Below are 23,525 nucleotides of genomic sequence, written 5' to 3'. Positions count from 1 at the left end.
ATCAGAAATATTAAATGAAAAGTAAATACTAGATGGCTTATAATTTTGGTTTTTGCAGTAAGTTTTCACCTTTCAGGACAGTAATTAGGAGAAGGAATTTTATCTCACTATATAGAAATAAATACGAGAAAAGCGTAACGTTTTTGATTTTAATGAAAAAACAAAGTAAAATTTGTAAGTCCGTACCATCATCATGGAGTAAGTGAATGGATAATGGTAAGCGAGGTAGCACACGTCGTTGGAGTGCGGGAACTCGATGTTGAACGTGACGGTCAGGTAACATTTGTTGTGGCTCTTCTGGTTCGCGTAATGGTAGCTGTTGCGGTAATAGCAAATATCGGAACCGGCACGCACCCAACCTGCAATTAATGAATGAAATTGGTAGTATTGAGACAAACTTTGCTTAGAGCAATATAAATAAATACGGCTGTCTGATGGTTGAATCTTACATAAGCAATTTTAAATTCAAAATATTTTAGCGTCATAAAGAACGAAAATAACTAATATGGTAATTTGGCCTGACAACTGATATATAATAATTCCATCAAGAGTTTGACGCATATGTAATTCGAAATGTTGTTTTTCGCAAGACTTTACTTTTGTACAATTACAAAGCAGGTTCATTCACCTGGCCTCCCCATGACGGCTTCTTTTACAGAATACATGACGGGCTTCATTCCGAAGTTGAACTGGCTATCAGATTTCTCGCAGTTGACAATGTTGAAGATGTAAGGGCGGCCTTGCGTCATGTTGCGCACTTCGAAGTAAAACCACTGGTGTCTCTTGGTCGAGTTCACGTCGGGCATTAGGATCAGCTCGTACTCTCTCGGACCTATCTGGAGTCAGTTACCACTCGTAGGAAAATTAACTGGATTTATAACATTTTCTTATAAGAATTCATTAATTCTTAAATTTATTAGAGAGGATGTAGGTAGTTGAAAACTAAATTAATCAGAAATATTTATAGTATAAGTTCTTAAGAGTGAACATATTATTATGTAATTGAATATTAGAATTGAATTAGAATATAAAATGATTACCTGAATGGCTTTCCTAAGATTACCCGACTCGAATCTTGACTCAAATCCTAATCTGGAGGAAAAGCTGTTTACTTTTGTAATCTCGTGTTCGTCGTTGTTGGTGAGGAATGTACTCTCCGTATTTAAACTGAAATATTAGTAATACTGTATTTGTATTATGTTTAAAATTACATTTCACCTTCGATTTTGGAATAAAATAGGGCCTAATAGATCTGAAGGAGTTAAAAAGGCTTCTTGAGCAAGCAAAGCCACAAATAGAAGTAGTAAATAGTATGAAGCCACATTTCAACTGAAAAATAAATACAGGATACGAAGATAAAAACCGTTATCGGTTTAGGAATTACGTAAACAGTTTAGTGTCAACAATACAACGCTCTTCGACCTCAGAAACTAAAATATACTAATTGCATTCGCGTTGCCAAGAGATCAAAGTTTTCCGGCAGATATTCAAGCTATAAATTAATAACGTATGTTAAAACGACGTCGACAATAACCAACAGAGCAGTATGACATTGAGAAATATTTTTAATGTGTCTGTATATATACTTTATTTAATCAAATTTCTGGATAATTCCAGTTTGATTAGTAATGATAATTCGCTGCCAACAGGCGCCAGCATAAAACATATAAATATATCATGTCCAACTTACTGCATTAAAGGTATTTTGATCTTTATTTTTCCGTAAACAACTATAAATTATTATTTGTACGTTGTTTTTAGCCTTTCTACTATAATACTTAGATAATATTTATTTTACCTTTTTTGTGAAGTTGTGTCGGAAGGATTGGCACTGCTACAAAGCTGATCCAAATCATAAATTACTTCATTCATATAGGATTCTGGGTTTATAGCCCTGTCTACGCACGATAGCAGTTTCGTTCTGAAAGTTCAAAATTTGTTTTTTAATAGTCAAGCTTGAAAACACACGCAGCACAGAACATTTCAAGTTTAACCGCCATGTAGGCGCCGCATACAATAGTTTACTGCTTAAAGTTTACATAAAATCAGATGATTTCTAAGTTCGCTCCGGGATATCGTCACCAAATGACATAAGGGTTAGATGTTAAATAATATTGTGAAATCCAAGGTAAGTTGCGAAACTGGACTCAATTCTTAGGGCGACTATTTAAGGCGTGAATGTTTTAAACGGATTTCACAGTTACTAGCACTCGTTCACAATATGATGTTTAAAATCATAAATATATTTATACAGTTTTATTACCTGCAGGCAGTCCTTTCCATTTTGTTTAAGGGTTCGGGTTGACTGTAACTCTGACCACCCATCATGTCCGGGTACGCTACCTTCACGAACGGAATGACACTTCGAACCCTCGATGTCATCATAGAATATACGGTCGCGAATGAACTATATTTAGATACATCTTTATGTATCTTAAGAGATGAACAAGAAGTTGTTGCTGTAAAAGAAAAAAAAAGATGTTTTGAGATATCTAGTCTCTAGATGGTAATTTATGGATGTCTGGGCATGAAAATTAAATTATATTTTAAAGTTAGTTAATAAAAATAGGTAACAAAATAAATAATTTCTTCGTCTAATACTAAAGGAGTTTGGGGAAAGAGGGACTTCCTTCGTAGAACGGAAGTCGTCTATAATTTTTATAATATTGTCCAGGAGCGGTGCTAAGCACTCACTATCAGGTGGACAACTAACTGCTCATTTAGCTACAAACTTTACTAAAGTAACAATTCAAAAACATCATTATTGATTACTTACAAATACTCTCATGGATTTTATGGTAGCCCTGCATGAAAGGTGATTGTGTTGATCCCATGACATTATCATAATCAGTGTTTCCTAAAACTCCAGTTAGAGAAAGACTCAGAGTCGACGACATATTTCTGTTACCACTGGCTTGAGACGTCAGGAAGTCTTCCAAGATAGAGCCGCGTGAATTGGAACGGCTCTTGACTAGTTTAATTTGTTTGTTATAAGAACCGAACTCTTTGAAATAAATAAAATATCTGAAAAATATGTAGACAAAAATTAGTTTACGGACATTAAAATTTATGAAGCATTCACAAAGTTTTTATGTTCGGTGATCCGCCTGCGAAGTGTTTTCTCGGAATATAATCCTCGTGGGGCACGGTCGGTGTCGAAAATTTAATCCAAACCTATTTAGTCGTTTATGTCTGGTTGCCAGTTGGGTATTCAACATCTAGACATACTGTCCCGATTATAATAATACTAGATGTTGCTCGCGGCTTCACACGTGTGAAAATCTTTTTCCGCTTCAAAAGTCCCCAAAATACTGAAACTTCAAATTTAAAAATTCTATTATTTCCTATGGGAGTGAATTGCCGGGATAAAAAGTAGTCTATGTGTTAATCCAGGACACGATCTTCCTGTATGTCAAATTTCATTCAAATCCGTTTCGAGGTTTCTATGTTTATTTTTAATAAACATACAAATACCCAAATATTTTCACAAACTTACGTATTTATAATAAAAGTAATAAGTAAGATAATATTATTATTTTCACAGGAAAGATTAATTATTATAGTTTATATCTATCATACTTACTTTTTTAAGTCTTCTATATCTCTCTCGCTAGGATTTATCCAAAGGGAACTTTGTAAACTGTCGCCACTTTTGGTAAATCCTTTGTCTATATTACTGTCTTCGTTGGTTTCATTTTTGATTTCAGGTTCATCAAAGTCGGTATCAGGAAACTCCTCCATTCCATCTAGATCCGTATCTGGACCGTCATCATCAAGATCTGAATTGACTGTTTTAGAATCTGAATTCGCCGCGTCTTCTTCGTCTTCATGACATGGCCAAGACGCGTTAGTTCCTAATAAAAAAGACATAAAATATACGCTATGATATACTTGTCTGATTAAAGATGAACATTTTTATGAGAGAATATCAGCGACTTGTATATAGGCCACGAAATAATTTGTATGATACATAGCGTTGATATATTCACCTTTAAGTATAGGATTAAGGTTAAATGAGGCCGGGCTAGTGACTGCCACTGGCAGTGCCTGGTGTTTCAGGCACAACGTTATAACAGAGCAGACTCGCGCCAACAGTCCGTCAAACTCCGGCTCGTCTGGACATTGCGAGCAGAATCTGTGAAGAGTTTGTACGTGCTTTTGTGCACAGAGCCCGACGCCCAGCCTCTGAAAGATTACAAATAAGTGTGTTAAAAATATGAATATACTTGTTAACAACATCTAGATAGGGACTTCGAATGATAAGTTCGGACTGCCCATGAATATTCACAATGTAAAAGGAATAATTTAAGACCGTCTAGACTTTTATGAAGAGGATCGAGGGTTGGGACAGGAGAAGAGATTTCGTGAGCTATGGCAATCTTATTGACTGAATATAATACTAAAGATTTCCCTTCCCGTTGATATGGTGTAAAAAGTTGGATATAGATGGGTTTTATAACATTAAAACTTGTTTTTCTCCATTTGATCGATTCGAAATCGATTTCATGGCTTGTGCGAGGCTGCATCGTTTTACACGCATGCGAGCTAAAGTGTATTTGCGTGCAATAACTTCACGGATATGTTTTTATGAACATCACAATGACAATACATACTTATATTACATAGATGCTGTAGCGTCTGCAATATGTGTGCGCATATCTTGAGTCTCATGCGGCCCTCGTAGCGGTCCCATCGGTCGAACACCCTGAGGAGCACGCTACACAGTCCTGTCTTCACGATCTGCATGCAGCACACCTCTGCGTGAGTTACGCACGTGTGATTCATGGCATACACAACGTTATCCAACATGCAACGTTTATTCACAACTCATATTATGTATGGGAGAGCGGGTGCGCATTTACAAAAAAATCTTTGCGTGGAAGATGCCAATTAGGCATATATTTTGGAATATATTTCATTAAATTATGAACACGTACAATTTTAAGTTGGATTTTTGGTTCGGCTATTTTTATGTTTTGGAAATCAGCGAGTAGACTATGTAAAAGCCAGAATCGCAGAAATTGCTTACACATTCGCTAAAAAACTAACAATTTGATAAATTATTCTATGCATCTATAAATTCCTTTTCGCAGAAATTTTAGTGCTCTCATAATTTCTATGCACATAAGGAAAAACTTTTGGCAATTTTTTTGTTAATGTACACTCGCCTTAACCTATACCTCCACCAGTGTCATTGTGCTTTTAATTGTGGGTGTGACAGTTGCTTAATGTCTTTACGAGTTTCGTCATTCAGACATCAAAGTGTAGAGTCATAAAAATTGTGCGTCGGCTATTGTGTTGAAGGTTTCTTTCAACGTAATTATTCACATTACATAGTGACATAAAGAGGGCCATTTAAAACGAACATTGCCTCACTTAACTGTTTTTGCTGAAGTAATCGATGGCATCTAGACACAGTCGGAGCCTGGCAGTTGGTATGAAACCAAGGCTCACTAGAACTCGTTCATAAGTTGCTATGACTCCGTCACGAATAAGAATGGAAGTTGTGACTGCTGGAATAAAAATAATGTTAACTTACAAAAATGTATTTAATAGTGCAGATAAACAGGGCAACTTTACTTACCATTTTTGGCTAACTGCTTGATAATAACCAGAAGAGGAAAAATTAATTTGTTGTCCGTGAAGTGTCCCTTTAATATCAGATGCATTGTCCTTACACAGCCCAGCATTCTTACTTTCATTGCAAATTTGGGATCTAGAAGTAACATATTAAAAGTTCATATCAACAAATTCAATACGTAGGACATAAACCGAAAACAAACAGTCTGTTGTATGTAACCTCGTGTACCGAGCGCGGCCAGTATCCAGATCAAATCTTGCAATATAATTTCTGTTCCAGCGTGGCGATCTCTCTTGTCTTGCATCGTCGATATTGCCTTGCGAATAATGACTTGAGTGCCCTTAATAGCTATGAATTCTTGTGCGCAGTGGTGTCGCGTCAAATTGTTAACTGAAATCAGTAATGAACATTGAATGCCTACCTTTAGGGGCTAATGCGGCAAGGATCCACACGAGGTCCTGCAGCATCAGTTCGGTGCCGACGTTGCCATCTCGTTTGCTATGCGTAGCGATCAACATTCGAATCATCACTTGAGTGCCGTTTATCGATATGAAGTGCTGAGTGCACTGCTGTCTTGCAATGTTGTTCGCTGAAATGTCGACATCCAACATTTTGGTACAGCTTTCGAACAGGCGTTAATAATTGATGCGATGTTTCGTGAATTTTTATTGTTAATAAAATCGTCAGTGTCGAGCGGTCGGATTTATAATTAGATCAGCTTGCAATGTTCAAGACCACACATAACATCAGTGTTTATAGTCGTACAAAAAATATACAATGTTAATGTGATCGAACACGGCATTGTCGCGAATTGACAATTGAAATTACAATAGATCAAATACTGTTCACAACAAGGCCGTATTGTCAAGTAGTCCAATGTCAAGCTATAACTAAGTGAGCCTGTCTTAAATGTCAGTGGGCAGAACAGCTACCGAGTAGAAAGGGTATCTGCGAAGCAATTATTGAAATGTCAGTTTCTCAACGACATGTTATCATCCGTACAGAACGATACGATTTATCATATAGCATACGATCTATATCAGATAGAATACTATTATGTGCATCAGTGTACGATTAATAAAAACCTATAATATGATTAGTACTTTTGTTTTCAACATTTCTATGCTTTCGTGTTAGAGGCGTGCAAAGGGTAAATAGAAAATAAAATATTCGATAAAGCTGTTTGGGTTAGATTCTCGCCCACACAAACTGGACATACCCTTCTTTATAATGGGAGCTTTGTTTTCTTTGCCAGCTTTTTTGTTTTCTTTCTTCTTTATTGCCGCTTCAATAGGAGCTACGTTTTTAAAAATAATTTGTATTATTGTATTTTTAATTGCATCAAAACTTAATAATGTTGCAACTGTTATCTTATGATTTTTTTTTTAATATTTGGATGTTTATATATTTGTAAAACGTAAACCAAACAATTGTAACCCTGGCACGAATTTTTACGTGATAGTAAACGCTAAGTTATAATTTTAAGTATGTTTTTCAAAGGATATTTTAACAGAGCCCCGAGAGCGTATTTGAAATTGAAGTATGGCAGCATGATCATTGTAAACTTCGAAAAGTAAATCATGTAGTCATGGGAACAGTATACTCAATATAAAACCAACCTGTTTTTTGACATATAGTGTTGTCAAAACAGTACAGAGAAATACTTAAACGTTAACTTACACCATACGAATATTTGGTGCAATTTTATTATACGTCCTTGGGCACTGAACGGATATAGACGATATTTGGCACACGGGTATTTTTGTCGTGGAATAACATATGGGCAATTTTTTATGCCGGTAACTTGCTTTCATGAGAAAAAACAGATTTTTTGAAAATAGATGGCGCTGGCGTCTTACAATCTTTTAGGGACTTTTGTAGCGAGAAAGGCTTTACAATTTGGTTTGATGCTTACCCGTATCTTCTAAAACATAATATGTTCGGTCACGGTTTATTTACACGTGTTTAGAAATTATGTACTGAGTTCAAATTATTAATCTAATACCGTGTTTAAAATTTAACTTAGCATTTAAGTTGCACCTTAGAGGCTTACGGAGTTTCAAATACTTTATACGAGCGCATGGGTGGAAGCTTTAAGCTTGGCTTACGTAGTATTACAAAGTTGCAAGCACTCGTTGCCGATCGCCGTGGTGTATTTGTGTAGGTACAAAGTAAAGAAAGCTTGCGAGAATAACGATCGGTATCGACTGCAAGCTTTTTCTTCTATTTCAAGCTTATTCGTGCATTCGCACGATTTTATTTTACTCTGATAGTATTGGCAAATTCTTTCGCATCGTGGAAATATAAAATAAATTACTCGACTTAAATTGAAACCGATTAACTAAATTAATTTAGGACATAATTAAGTAAAATACAAAAAAAAAAACCATTCCTCTCTGTTACTGCGACAGGGGATTTCAAATTTGTTTCAATTATATACTACAACAATAGGGTCTATTTAGGGAAAGAGAAGTTCGAACTATTTAGCATATCTTTAAACACAATTTTTCAAAATTCTAAATAAATCACAGATAGGTATAACATCCCAGAATAAATTATTATAAAAAATAATATTATTATTAATTTAGTTTCCATTAGATTCTGTATTGCTATTTTTTTTCGCTATAAGTTTACTTCGATAAATTTGAATATATACTTCTTTTACAGCTATATGTTTTACGACGAGATTAACCTGGATAAAATAAATATGGAAATTATATCTGAAGTGTATTATATTACCTGAACATTTCTTTCCTTTTCCTTGTTTCATACACAATGCTTCTCTCAATATAGATGTGGTATATGTTGACGTAGCTGTATCTCTTGAGTTCTGTAAATGTGCGTATGTTGTTATGATTTGTCTATGGTAAATGTCAATAAACAGAACGAGCGAATTTGTATCATAAATCATGCTACCGGGCGCCTCTTCGTTTATAATAATTATGGAACTTTCTTGTTTTCAAGGATATTATTTGGTTATAACTTTGATATTGAATGACAGGACTTTCATATCGTAAAATATTTCTTTAAAATGATTTTTTAAATTGTGCGAAATATATTTCTATTGTGGAACAATGCGCGGAATACAGAAACAAAAAATAGGTTAAGCTCTAAACTCTCTATACGGAGAAGTGCCTGCTGTTAGTCAAGGCCTCGCTGCGGCTTTGCAGCCTTCAACAAAGATATCTATTATTAGATTCCATGAGAGCAATTAAGGAGTTTTTTTCAGTATTCAGCCGGTGAGAATTACCTCCAATATGGAAAGCAGCATTTGGATGGCGCCCGATTGCTTATTCCATAACTTGTCCAGCGTGCTCTGGCGAACATGTTTATCTGTAATAAATAATTTTGATATAATTAAACGTGTTATGAACGCATTACCATTTAGAGGTAATTGCCAAGAGAACTTCTGACAATATAAATAGTTACAATGACATTTTGGTGCAATAAAACACATTAATATGTTGAGAATGTTCTTATAACGTGTATTTTAATTCGAGCTCATCGTCCGATCGCACAAAGAACGCAATGAGCGGAGAAGGTTAAGACGTAAATAACATAATACTTTCAATTCATGAAATTAGTACAGCAACTCTTTCGCCAAATAACGACTTTGTGATTTTTTTTTTATACAAAACGCACAATTTAATTCACATTCCATAAATAATCACCACTAAAAATCTCGTAAACATCGGAGGGTTAACGGTACGTGTTGTTAACATACAGATGAAAGTTTTGGTAGAGTCGAGAGTTAAATGTTATTCCTGAAGCATTAAATATAAAGTCTGATATGAAATACAGTAGTTTATATTATAAACAATGTACTTTTTCCAGTTAACACACTTTTAAGGCAAAGACTTCCTTCCTTCTTATAATTAAGGACTTACTGCTCGATCAAGAGCGGTGGCGCGAGCAGCAGCGCAGGTAGCGAGAAAAACAATTGTACCAGAACGTATAGAAAGTGTTTTTCGATCCCGAACTATTGTTTTTCTCGCTGCCCTCGCCGCCGCTCGCGGGTTAGACCATGCGAGGCCGGTGCCGTTTGGTGATTCGTTGAAACCGCACCACTTTGTAACCAATGCAGATATATGTTAGCTAGAAGTTAGCGATTCCGGTGCTATTTAGTAAAATGTATATTCCCAATATTTTTTAGTTCCTTCAAGATAAGTACGCATGTTGTTATGTACTTGTTTCAAGATTTTTAGTTTGAATTATAACCAGAAGCAGAGGACAACAAGTAGTATTTATTCTTATACTCGTATATTACCATTAATTACCAAATTAATTTATCATTCGCCGCAAATGAACGTAGTATTATCGAAGTGAGCAAAGACTTTTTACTATCGACATCGTTTTCTGTATTTTTAATTAAATTAACGTGTTTGTGTAATGATTACACCAGTTGATGTACGGTGAGTGAATGAATTAAGACAAACAAAGGTAAAACAGATGAGACAAAAAAATATTTTGGAAAATATTCATGTTATAACTTAAAACATAACCTCTCCCTAAATCCAAATGTATTTCTCTCCAATTAAGATATTTATATCTCTTGTTTTGTCAATAGGTATGTTTAACATAAGTCTATAGTTTTTACATAAATACGCAATAATTATTACAAAATTTATCTACTCTGCTGTCATAAATTTTATTACTCTAGGCATTTCAATCATAATAACCTGCCCGGTTATTTACCATTACCAAAAAAATGTTAATGCACGAACAAAAAAATAAAAATAATCATAAAGGTTACACTTAAATTACAGGCAGACAATGCGGAAATGGGTGTACATAAATTATATGTAGTACAAAATTGTTTTTGTAGTTAAATAATGCAGTAAATGGCCTAGTGGGCCAGTAGTGGCAATGACAGGCCGTCTCGATAGTGACGTTGGCGCGGTGCCAGTGGGGCGCGCGTGGCGGCGACGTCAGCCCGGCGCGGCGGCTGCACGCGGCCGTCGCGACGCGGCGCGACGGAGCGGAGCGTTGCCGGATCAGCGTGGAGCGGACGCAGGCCGGACGGCAGTAGCTAAATGTGACACTTGCTATACACGCTGACGCCATACCCACCGTCTAAACTTGACACACAACTATAATTACAAGCGTAATACCGATGTTTTGAATTAGATCTGGCAACTCTGTTATGTCATGTGGAACAATCAAGAGCTTGATTGATAAGAAACGGAATCGTTATGTCACTTTCTAAAACTATTTATATATACATTTGAATACAAATAATTTTAGAATGATGGGTTAAGGACGATAAAAATGCAGTTTTTGGATATGATATGAATATTTTATATTTAAATATCATAATCGTTTTCGGTACTTATTTTCGATTACAGCCCGGCATCTTCTTGATATACTTAAATCGATAAGCCATACCAATATAAAAAAAAAATATATATTCAGACACAATAAGACAACAACCAGAACGTTTATCGTGATAAATTAAATAAAATAAAAAAATAAGATCCAAAGACATGAGATGACAGCGAAAAGAAAATATAAAATGCGTAATTGAAAATGTTTCTATGCAGGCGAACAATTAATCTAAAACGCAATGGACCTGATGAATTGACCGAACAAGCGGTCATTTACGACGCGATCACCGCTCACAGCATTCATAGAGACATTGCCAATAGTAAAATTGTAAACATGTCCGAGTTTACATTTGCCAAATAAATAATCGTTTAATGTAATCCATTACGAAAGAACGTATTAAACTCGTTAAGGATTCTAAATATACTATCGACCGCAAACATAATGTTGTCGGCCTTAATATTCTGATACATAAAGGCTTACATTAAAGATTGGTTCTAAAATCTATGCTGCTAATTTAATTGTACCCACATGTGAAGCCATAGTAATTATCTTAATTGTCAATCCACTTAAAATAATTAACTAAAACACGAAACATATTAATAACTTTTGGCACATTTTTCATGTTGTTATTGGAGCCGAAAACAAGGAAATTCTAGAACGTAGAGCTTCTAAATCTTGTCATCTGGCAGGGGTAAAAAATTATAATGAATTAACATGACAATTGCATTCTAATTTTATTAAAATGGCATTCGTGATTAATTTTAGTTCCGATCACAAATCAACATCTGTCAGTCATTCGATATCAAAACAATTCCAACCCCCACCACCATGACTGATGGATTGGAATGATTTTTTCGGATGCAGTGCGATAAATATGTCACATCGTCCACATAGCGGAACGCCAATAACTGGACACATTTACTGATAGTTGGCTTTCATTCAACGCTCGCCATTTATTTACAAACACGTATTTACGTTGGACTGTTCATAAGTGGATATATTGAAAATAGAACATATTTATTAATCTTTTCAAAATATTTAATTTTTAAAAATTAACAATTCTGATGTACAGCAAATATCATCACATATGTGAATTTTATTTCATTTTCTAGGAAATATTAATGAGATTTTTTTTGTAAATCAATACATATTGTTTCGAAAATATCTCTCGCCAATCGCCATAGTAGTTAATAAAAAACAAAGCCTTTAGTTTCAACACATAATTACGAAGAAAATTAGATAATCAATTCACCCAGGCATTAAAAGACTACATAGAACACCCTCATCAACTTTCGTATATTGAAAACACCAGGGGTCTTGGAGCATCGGCCGTCTGACCAATGTCAAGGCGAGTCTTGATTTATACTACGACAGAAATAGATCGCCTGTGTAAACATCATTTTAATTGTTTTTGTACGGATATCGCAGTACGTGTCAGCGTTAGAATAATTCTAGTAACGTTTGAATAATTCTAGTAGCACTGGCTGAATAACAGCTTTCTAATTAAAATCTTAAAAACATCATAATCGATAATAAGGCTTGTTATAAAATAAAATAATTTTGAATATTTATGTGACCCTGCATAGATTATACAAGACGATTTTAAAATAACTGATTCGCCTACTTCTACTAGAACGAGCTCACGATTAATAAAAATAAATGAATCTAAAACTTATTTACCGTACTGCTAAAACGATACAGGCACTAGATATACACATAAACCAAACGTAAACGCTTTTAGCATGCACTAGATAGTGACTAGGCTGTGATGAATATGCCGTGGAAGCGCGTGAAAAATGACAACAAAGTAGCTCTATTATACTGTCAAAGGTGGAACGGAAGCACAGTTCATTTCACGCCCCCTCGTACTGATTGTACCAGCCGAGGCAATGAAATAACAGATAATAAACCCCTTCTAACATTGTATAAATTAATGGTAACACGTATCGAGGCCGGCACGAGACGGGACGGCGCGGCGCGGGCGCCTTGGCCGAGGGCCCATTGCACCAAATCCTTACTATACGGCGTCCAGACACGCGATACTACTGCAATAATGACACCTTGGTGTCAGACGTTACGTGTGTCTGCGGCTAATGCAATGCCCACTTTATAACTAACTTACAGCATGCGTAGAGTCCAGGCTTGTTACTGAGAAATTAAGTCCGTATTTTTTCACAACTTACGTGTGACGTAATTTTGTTTTTTTTTTTAAACTTAGACATGTATACATTGATTCCAAATTATTTAAGTGCCACTTTGGGAAATCGCAATCTATACTATTATATAAAGCTGAAGAGTTTGTTTGTTTGAACGCGCTAATCTCAGGAACTACCGGTCCAAATCGAAAAATTCTTTTTGCGTTGGATAGCCATTTGTTCGTGGAGTGCTATAGGCTATATATCATCACGCTATGCCCAATAGGAGCGGAGCAGTAATGGCTCATCTCAGGAAATACCGGTCCAAACTGAAAAATTCTTTTTGCCTTGGATAGCCCTTTATTCCTGGAGTACTATAGGCTATATATCATCACGCTATACCCAATAGGAGCGGAGCAGTAATGGCTAATCTCAGGAACTACCGGTTAAAACTGAAAAATTCTTTTTGCGTTGGATAGCCCTTTGTTCCTGGAGTGCTATAGGCTATATATCATCACGCTATGACTAATAGGAGCGGAGCAGTAATGAAACATGTTGCAAAAACAGAGAAAATTATTAGTTTTGAGAGCTTCCGTTGCCTGCGCTGCGTAAACGGTTAAAGTTATGCAACAATGATGTATGACGGGATTGTTCCTCTTAAAAAAGTTCTAAAAAATATATTATAAAACAAAGTCCCCGCTGCATCTGTCTGGCTGAACGTGTTAAACTCAAAACGACCCAACGTATTAAGATGAAATTTGATATGGAGATAGTTTGAGACCCTGGGAAGAACATAGGCTCCCGGGAAACTACTACTTTTATAACGGAAAACTTTAGCCTGAAAAACTTTATAACGCGGGCGGAGCCGCGGGCAAAAGCTAGTAATTAAATAATCATTTTGTAGTTAAGTAGTATTCGTGTCTACGGCCGTTATTGAAATTAGATTTGTAATAGTGGCGTATCTTAATTACCTACGAAATCATAAAGTATTAATTAATTCAACGAATTAAAACGGTAGAAAACTGTACTGTTTGAAAATATTTATATAAAAATACAGTAATAATATTATAGAGTCGAGATATTTCCAATGATAAATTAGGCATCAACTGACGTCAGTAGACATGTAATTAGATTAGTATTATAGCAGACAGTATGTTGACGGCACTACGCTTTTTCTTTTTGATTCATATAATGTGAAATTCTGAGACGAAACTTCTAGAAATTTCATTGATAGTTACTATTTTTGACAATAAAAATAAAATGTTTGAATTTATATAGGCAACCATCAAATATTCATGAAATATAACAAGACAATTCTGACATAATGTAGCGAATAACAGTATTAGCATTTTAGGGACGGCAATTTCTTTAAAATGCCTAAAGGTAACAGTCAAAAATGTTTATGTGAATGTATAATATTATGTTGCCTTGAAGCTATAATGACATGAAAGACGCCAACCATAAAGCGCGGTGCCAGTCACTACATTTCGTATTCTAGTTTCCAGAATACTTGATTAAACAGAAAATGGGCCACATCCTGATCGACTAAAACATCAACTATAAAGTCATTGAACGAACTCTAACTAACTTTTTAAGGGTTTATCACCGCGTTGCGTTTAGCGTGTTATTTTTTACCCGTCACGCAAAACCGCATTTCAATGGCAAAAGTTATAATTTATTACGTATTCTTAAATTACTGCTCTAAACAACAATTTTCGTAAAATTGCAACGCAAAACTTTCTTTATTTGAGTACGATGAACAGAATTGTAAACATTGACGAAAAAAAATGGCAAATGAGCGTGTTGATGTTATGTAAAACCAGGATCATTTGGATTCGCACCTCAATTATCAAGAGCACCTCTCAATTATCACTTTCACGTATTGTTCACGTACTAGTGAAATATGCCACCGACAACAATTCCGGGCTCTGTGCCAAAATGCAGTTCATACATCTGAACAGGCAGAATTTTTATACGTCCGCTATAGCAGATAGTATTGTATGTAACATAACAAAGGACCAGGCTTGTCATTGGCCTGTCGGAGTTTTGTGCGACAAATTATTTCTATTTTAATTTAGAAGCTTCTGCATTTCCCCGCTCTGCTTGTAGTAAGGTGTTGATGTAATTTATCCAAGAAAATTATTATTACATTATTATTGTTTTGGTGGGTTGGACTCCCAACCCACCAAAACAATTATTATTGATGATTTCATTAATAGTCGATAGAACAAACGTCAACCTTGTTACAATCTTCATAACTATAAAAAATAATATAGAAGAATATTTATTAAAAAAAAATGAATAAATAATGAGGTTTAGTGAATGAGACTGATCTAGTTTTTAATATGCATAAAATTTTACCTTTAGACATTTAAGTCGTAAATATTGTACGAAATTGATCACACTTGTGAATTATATTTTAAGGCAAAATATGAGAAACGGAAATATTATTTTCAAGGTGATTCACATTCAGTGTATTTTTAATAAAAAAATTATATAAAAGGAACCTTGAGAATTCCTTATAAGGGAAAATATGCGATTAGAATAAATTTATTACACTGAGACCGAATCGTGAGTAAAGTGGTATTTTGAAGTGAGTTTCGAAGGTTCTGGTCTATTGTCTAGAGCCTATATAATTTGAGATTTAATAAAATAATACACCACGGAACAAAGACATTGATAACTCGATCTGTACATTCAATGACATATATTACAATTTATATATACCCTGATACGACACTGCTCTGAAAGGTTCCATATAACGGCCTAATATTGAACACGTCCCTTTGTCCCTTAATTTAATTTTTTAGATATTATTATGGAATATCAAATGCTTAGTACACGTTCATAGCCATTAAGAGTTGCAGCATTTTAAAATAATTTAATCAGAAATACTTTTAGATAAAAGAAGACATTACGTATTATCTTACGACAGAATTGAACGTGCGATAATCCACCGCTCCAATTTACGACAATCTTCAGCTGCAACGGTGGCTGCATGAATAAACAATGCTGTCGCAATTAAGATAGCAAACGTTCCGGGTGTATCAAACTAGTGCTGATACATTTCAATACGTACGTAATTATATTTAGCTTGGATAACTTTCTGTGGATTAAGTATGGCATAGATTAATTTGCTACGATTGCTTGCGGTGTGAGAAGTGTTGATTGTCTGGATACCATAAATAAGGACAATGGTTGAAGCCTTTAAATTCTGACGTTACAAATGGATTGATGTTATTTACGTTATGCACGTCATAAGCCTGTAAAATTAATTCGCGACTGATTCCTGGAACATGTATTAACTTGGCAGGCCACTGATAACGCTGTTCAATCGAACTGATTAGTATCCGTTTGCATACCAATGAACGCGTGTATGTAAATGAAGATTTACGTCATCAGTACTCCTTGGTTTTGATGACGAAAAACTTAGTTTAGGACATCTACAATTCCGCCCTGTGGAATGGGGGCGTTTGGAGAATTCCACCACGGTATCCCCTGCCTGTCGTAAAAGGCGACTAATAGGGGCCATCGGGGGGTCGTCGGCGGGCGGCTGGGGGCCGTCCGCCCTTAGTGTACGTTGTGCACATCTCGCACATTGTGATGACCCCGAGATGGACGGCAGCGTGGAAGGTAGGCCTCATGCTGCCGTTGACGCCGAGAGCGTCCTTCGGTTACGCGGGGCTTCTGAGCCCCCATAGGAGACGGGCCGCAACAGGCGGCACCGCGCAGGACGACTGCGGACGAAAACTTAAACATTTTGTCAGAGGAAGCCCACAGTCGTCCCTAATGCGCCGAAGACGGCCACCGCGGAGTTTTAGTTGGTATGCCGTGCGTGAAAATAGGTTAGGGACTCGGCCCGGCGGTCACCCGAAGGTCAAAATCAAATCCGGGTGGCTCAACGCCGGGCCGTAAGGCACGGTGACCCCAACATAACCGCTCAGTCGCCCCCGAAGGCTGGGCGGTAGTCATAAGGCACTTTCTCCGCGAAAACAAAAAAAAAAAAAAAAAAAAAAAAAAGGACATCTACAATTAGAGTGGGGCAATAAGTTGCGAAAAGAGATTGGAAATAAGTCGACGATGTGGTCTGACAATCCATTAATACACTACAAGCGATTAATGGCTTCACTTTGTATCTCCTAGCAACGCATTGGTAATATTGCTATGAATTTCGGGGTGATAAGAAAGTATATTATTAATAAAAAAATACAAAATTGTTCTTTAAAATATATGAAAAATTGTTCCAGTTGTTATTGGGTTTCGTGTTACTATTTGACATCGCATCACCAAAGTTTAATAAATGGTACGTAGGAATTAATAATGTATATAGTACACATATATGTTTATTTAAAACAAATTACATAAAAGAATGTGACAACGCAAGCCGCGCTTAAGTTGTTATGTAAATAAATATGCAATGCAGATTGGTGGTGGGCAGTATGCAAACGTGAAACAGATAAGATAAACATGGCCGTAACTGTTGTCAGAACTATAATTTACATACATTTCTACATGTATACACAGGACTGTAGTTTTCAAAACGAACTTAAAATGAGCATGATGTTTTTTTATCACCAGTTAAAAAGTAAAGGATCAACAAACTTAACCTAAACAAGTTGACTCATTGATAAACTATGGGAAAATGATACGGAATAAATAAAGAATTAATAATTTTGAAATAATTTTCAAATAAATAATTTTTAAAGTTTGCTTAAACCTAACGTTATAACTTTTCAATTGCAGTGGCCAAAAGACCAGATTAACCTCAATTTTTTATATACTTTACACATGGGTGAAAATTACAACAACGAAATATTATTGAGAACCGCTTTCTTAATGTTTCATTGTGGTTAACATGTAATTATTATAGTGTTAGAAACATCAGTTTTACTGCTCGTATTGTTATGTCATTGTCGCCTCTGGCTTACTGAGTTAATTAACCTTTTTTTGGTTTCGCGGAGTAATTGCTTTATTAATACCGCCTAGCTTTCGTGAGGGGCGACTGAGCGATTATGTTGGAGTCACCGTGCCTTACAACCCGGCTTTGTGCCGCGCGGATTTGATGTTGACCTTCGAGCGACCGCTGGACCGAGTGTCTAAACTCTATCTACAACGCACGATATACAAACTCCGCGGTGGCCCTCTTCGGCACATTAGGGACGGTTGTGGGCTTCCTTCGACAAAAACATCAAGTCTTCGTCCGCAGCCGTCCCTGCGCGGTGCCGTGACCTAATTAACTGCAAGACTCATTTAATGTCATACGACGTTAATTTTATTGCTCAATGTGCCAAGCGTATAGGGAGCTTATACCCTACACATTTACTAACAGAGGTTTCTCAAATATCTGTGTATAAGGTGATGAATTTAAAAAATAAGAATATTGATTTGCGGAAGTAATCGGGAGCAGAAGCCTATCGACTTTAAATGTTTCAATCGCGTGACCACATTAAGCAAATGGTCGGTCAGTTACTTTAGCCCAGATAGGGCGCCTGGCACTAGTACTTAACTTTTGTCCGTTTTAAAGGTCACTGGGGGTCAATGAAGCGTGTATGTTCAGTACTTACTACAGAATTACTGAGAGATTTTCATATTACTTTAAAACGAATAGTTCAAAATTAATCTTGCCGTGATGTATCTAGTGAATTGTATAGTCTGTGTAGGAAAAAAGGCTGTTTGAAGGCCCCATTTTACTTTTTCATTTTAAAGTTAACTTTGACAGTACAAGTTACATATTTTACCACAACATCGCGACGTTTTTTAATTACCTGGTTATAACTATATAATTAATGTTCACCGTCATAACATGAACAAATTCAATAATTTTACCGCCTGAAGAACTTCACGCAAAAGCCAGTGTTAATATATAAGTGCGTTACCATGGGAGGTGAGCCGTGAGTTGATCCTGGCCGTGATCGCGCGCGCCACCTCCGTGGAGTCGGGCGCGCGCTGCTGGTGCAGCCGCAGCCTCTCGAACAGGCAGTCGGCCGCCGCCTCGTCCGCCATGCGATACGCTGACAAAACAAACAATATTAATTTAACCACTACAATATAATAACAATAAACGCTATTCAATTGTATTCGATTACGAAAATTTTATAAGAAATGGAAATATAAACTTGCGAGGGTAAGAAAGAAACCAGTTGTCGCGTACCCAGAATTAAACTGATAAAAGTTGGTTTCAATTAAATTTTAGCATCTAAGAAATTTGGTGAAAATAATAAAGTACAATATTCCACTGCTTTTATGTAATCTCATTTTGTTTATAATAAAATAAGATAAAAATGGGCGTTAGAACTAAAGCGATTTTCCACTCGCATAAATAATAATATTATGTTAATTCGATTGAAATATTTTCATTTTCTTGTTTTTCACTAATTTCATCGTGTTACTAAATCACACAAACTACACCAGCGCGTGCCAAAACATTGAGAGTTGCTGATTAATTCCAGCATTTCAATTAAATAAATCAATGTTGAATGAAAAATATATAAGTCATGCAAATAATATTGCATGATTTAAATATTACACCATTATTGATGAATGTAATTTATGATGCAGATAACATCATTTGGCAGAAGGAGCGCAAAATTAATAAGTTTGCTAATAGTACTTTGGGTTTTAATTTAACTTGACATTGGAATAAGATTTTACTATGTCTATTTGGATTTTATGTACAGATGTGTTTAGTTATATATGTTTCTTATCATAAAAGTATTTTACGATTCCAGGAGTATACTTCTCTTTGATTTTATAATTATTTATTTTTATAGCTAAATTTAATACACAAAACACTAAAACATTTTTATTATATTGTTTTGTCAACTTTAACATTAAAAATTTTAGAGTAAAGAGCACTCATAATGTTAACTCAAAATCCATCGTTACAGCTTTACCTTTTTACACGAAGGTTATTATAACTAGCTCGATTAGATTATAAATATTATAGAAGTTTACTTTTTTTGTAAATAGTTAATGTCTGAAATTACTGATCTTATTAAAAAGTTGTCACTAATAGAAAACGACATAATAGTTGTATAATTTTATGTCGGGATCTGACTTTAACGCGAACAAAACCATCATCAAAATTTAGTAAAAAAAATTAAAAGCCTCATGATTCTAAATATTCGTACAGCTTGTAATTAATACCAATCAGTCGATTGATAATGATATTATTCATTTTATGACAACAGATTATCTCATTAAAGAAACATGAAACTATAAATGTGTGTGATGTTATAAATTATGTTTTCCGCAAATTAAATACCAGTTGGCTCATGTAAGCGAATTTAAATAATTCCCTGTAATATAAACACGGTTTGTCGGTTTTTTTTACTAATCAATGTTTTGACAGTGTTTTTTTCGTGATAACATTTTAGATGAGAAAAAGACTAAGTTTTCATTATTTGTAGTCAAAACATTAGTAGAAAATGTTGATATGTTATGTATATAAGAGCTTGATATTATGAGATTTTAAAGAGATGTAGATATGTCTATTTCAAAGTTATAACTTTTAGTACAATTATCTGTTTATAGAATATTCGTAATAATAAAGCAAGTTTTGATTAGAGTACCTACTTGATACAAGCGCACGCATACTAAAACTATAGTTGTGCGTAGTAACAGGGAATAAAACCAAATGTTAGCCCTATTTCGCACATAATGCTATACAATTACACAAAATCTATAAACAAACATAAATTCAACAGTCATGAATTGAGACCGAAACGGAACAATGTGTTTGCATTGACACCGTTTAAAACACGAGTGTACGACACTTTAGCCAATGAATCCACACAGGAATGCAATTTTAAGAGACACTATCGTGAATAAATGATTGGACATACGTGAATGTCGTGTGGGGTCCTCTTTTGTTGTCTAATGTACGATGTATTAGTAAACAAATGTATTGTGTGCGATAAAGCGACAGTGCCGCGTGGTGAGCGCCCCGCGGCGATTGCCGACCGACTGATTTTCCGAGCCCTGAATGTTGGGAAAAACGGAGATGCGCGGGGCGCGCGACCGCCACGCCGGGAAATATATTTCCACTACGCCAACGAATTAATAAATAAATGCTTGAGCTATACGTCCTCAGATTAATTGCTGTGGCACGATTTTGCAGAAAGTCTTTTCTAAAATGTTTTGTTACTGTGGTTTCTAAACATTTAAAATGTATACTTTCAAACTAAATATATGGATTAATTTTTTTATGAAACTAATATTTATAAACAGGGAAGCTTGTTTCCGTAATTTCCGTACCGTAACAATAAATCACTGGCATTGTCGTGTTTACGCCCTTGGGGAACACCCCTCGCTGCGGACATTTATCAGCGAATGTATAGCGTTATTAGTTATTTACGTAATACAACAGGTAAAGTTGGCAAACAGTTACTCGTTTAAGATTAATTTGTTAGGAAACATATTTAGTACTGTACGTTAAAGTATAATCGATGTTTTACTGCTGTTTTACGACAGCAGATGTTTCATGTGTCTGTCGGTGTAATATAACTTCTTTTCTTTGTAGTAAAAATGGAACTGGCGCACTGATAAAACTTTCTTTGTAAATAGCACTTTCCATTTTTTATGTAGAAATTATTGTGTTGAAAATTATTCTAATAAAAACCTTTATACCAATACCAATAAATATTTCTTTTACTCCTATGTTTTTCGCGCATAATACTATGACGAAGTACACATTACTGTCACAAAAACGATATTTCTAGTTAATGCTAGATAGAGGTCCTTTGATGTGACGCAGTTGACGTTCTTGAAATTTTGATTATTGTGCTCAATGGGAATGATTCGAGTTAAGAACGACTAACATTTATGCTAGGACCAACAAGAATAGTATTTACTGATACTTGATTCTTTGTAATCAACGAAGGGGTGTAAGATTTTTCATAATAAAGTTCATGTAGTCAAGAGGAGAAAAATTCGACAGTCGATTTTCGACTACTGGGTGACCACTAGTTACTATAAATTAAAAATAGTGTCAAATAAACGACTAAGAATGATTCATATTTTCAATGTATTATTTTTACATTAAAATTCATAAACTGGTTGCCAGGTGCTAATTACAATTTTTGTAAGTATTTGTACCTCGTAATTAGTTTGGAGTTTTGCCAAAATACTCAGCATCCAAAATAAGACAAAACTACATGTTTTAAATACCTCAGCAATTAATTTTTGAAATTATCATACTATGTTGTTCGATACTGTACTCACATTTTTTCTTGGATTTTTTAATTTCTTGAGTTTGGGCTGACGAGTCGGTTGCTGTTAACAAAAAAGAGAATAAATGAGAACAAACAAATTCGGATTTAAACTGCAATTCAGAATATACCCAGTGTTAGGAGCGAGTAAATAATAAACATTATGTATGATGATAAATGATAATCTAGACTACTACCTCTGTGTTTGTTTTTTTTACAACAGAACTATAAGAGGAGCAAAGGGTTCTGCCGATACTGACAATGACGCTTGCCCTTAAAACAGAAAATCATCAGATTGAGGAACACCACCCGAATTCTAAATTAAAAAGTGCTGCATGATGTTGGCCACCCGATGATATTTGAATATATGTTAAGTCTCAAAATAAGCAATTAAGTCTAGATAATATAATTTTCAGATGGACCTGCCAAAAGCGACGTGCATCCAGCGTGTTCCAACGACGTTTATCAGGCCGTTGTTTTGACAGATCGGTCTAGAAATCTTTAGGGGGGACCTATGTTCAGCAGTGGACTTCATGTAGCTGACGATGATGATAATTATGAATATTACAATTTACAGCCTTCTCACCTGACATATTTGATTCATTACAAGTAATTTGAGTATGATTATAAATTAGGAATTTCCGCTATTTCGAAATCACTCAAGTTCATCACGGAATTTAATAATAATGTACCTTAGTTTTTGAGTAAGATTGTGAATTTTTGATACTTTGTTTATAACCTTTTATTTGTCACTCATAAAAAATCTCTTTTTTCGACTAACAGGCCAGTATCATGTATATTGAATCAGTTTTTATCAAGGAGGTTTCAACACTTGAATTTAAAAATACAATAAAGCTGAAGTAATACTGTTTTTTATAACACAATAGCCCTGAGCATATATATTATAATTCTCTTTGGCCCTGAGTCTGGCTATCATGGTAAATGACGATTTCATTTAAAATATTGTAATGTAGTCATGAGTTTTGCATGTAAGTAAATATTATAAAATTGAAATATAGGTGACCAAATTTACTGTTTTGTACAGGTGTATCAATTTAGGATAAGCCCCTATTTGTAATATGTTTAGATAGTAATGAATACCATTTACAGACATATTGACATTTTTATTCTATTACTTTAAAACGTAAGCAAATGTCACGGCGACCCCGAATTGAAGTGCAATCTAGAGCGAGAGTAGTCCGCGATACCATCCATCACTACAAATACCGCAGCCTCCAAAACACAAATAACAATGAGATATATATTGCATGCATA

General features: G+C 35.2%; 1 protein-coding gene across 1 annotated transcript in view; it reads right to left on the bottom strand.

Annotated features, from left to right (window-relative positions):
* The window catches only part of LOC119188396 (cytosolic carboxypeptidase 1-like), a gene marked incomplete at its 5' end in the record, with an annotated part of 59,826 nt that extends 36,702 nt beyond the window's left edge, over positions 1 to 23,124 (bottom strand). Inside the window, 18 exon segments of the mRNA XM_037442810.1 lie at positions 187 to 359; positions 629 to 836; positions 1,041 to 1,167; positions 1,799 to 1,921; positions 2,264 to 2,459; positions 2,777 to 3,024; positions 3,584 to 3,854; positions 3,990 to 4,159; positions 4,161 to 4,185; positions 4,614 to 4,757; positions 5,382 to 5,513; positions 5,585 to 5,716; positions 5,801 to 5,971; positions 8,321 to 8,411; positions 8,832 to 8,914; positions 18,918 to 19,052; positions 22,264 to 22,314; positions 22,837 to 23,124. Of these exon segments, the coding sequence (XP_037298707.1) occupies positions 187 to 359; positions 629 to 836; positions 1,041 to 1,167; positions 1,799 to 1,921; positions 2,264 to 2,459; positions 2,777 to 3,024; positions 3,584 to 3,854; positions 3,990 to 4,159; positions 4,161 to 4,185; positions 4,614 to 4,757; positions 5,382 to 5,513; positions 5,585 to 5,716; positions 5,801 to 5,971; positions 8,321 to 8,411; positions 8,832 to 8,914; positions 18,918 to 19,052; positions 22,264 to 22,314; positions 22,837 to 22,843 (2,487 nt within the window).
* Positions 23,125 to 23,525: the final 401 nt, after the last annotated feature.

The sequence above is a fragment of the Manduca sexta genome, chromosome 25, assembly GCF_014839805.1.
Source record: "Manduca sexta isolate Smith_Timp_Sample1 chromosome 25, JHU_Msex_v1.0, whole genome shotgun sequence".
NCBI lineage: Eukaryota > Metazoa > Arthropoda > Insecta > Lepidoptera > Sphingidae > Manduca > Manduca sexta.
Note: the sequence above shows the minus strand (reverse complement) of the source record. Positions and strands in the feature narration are given on the sequence as shown.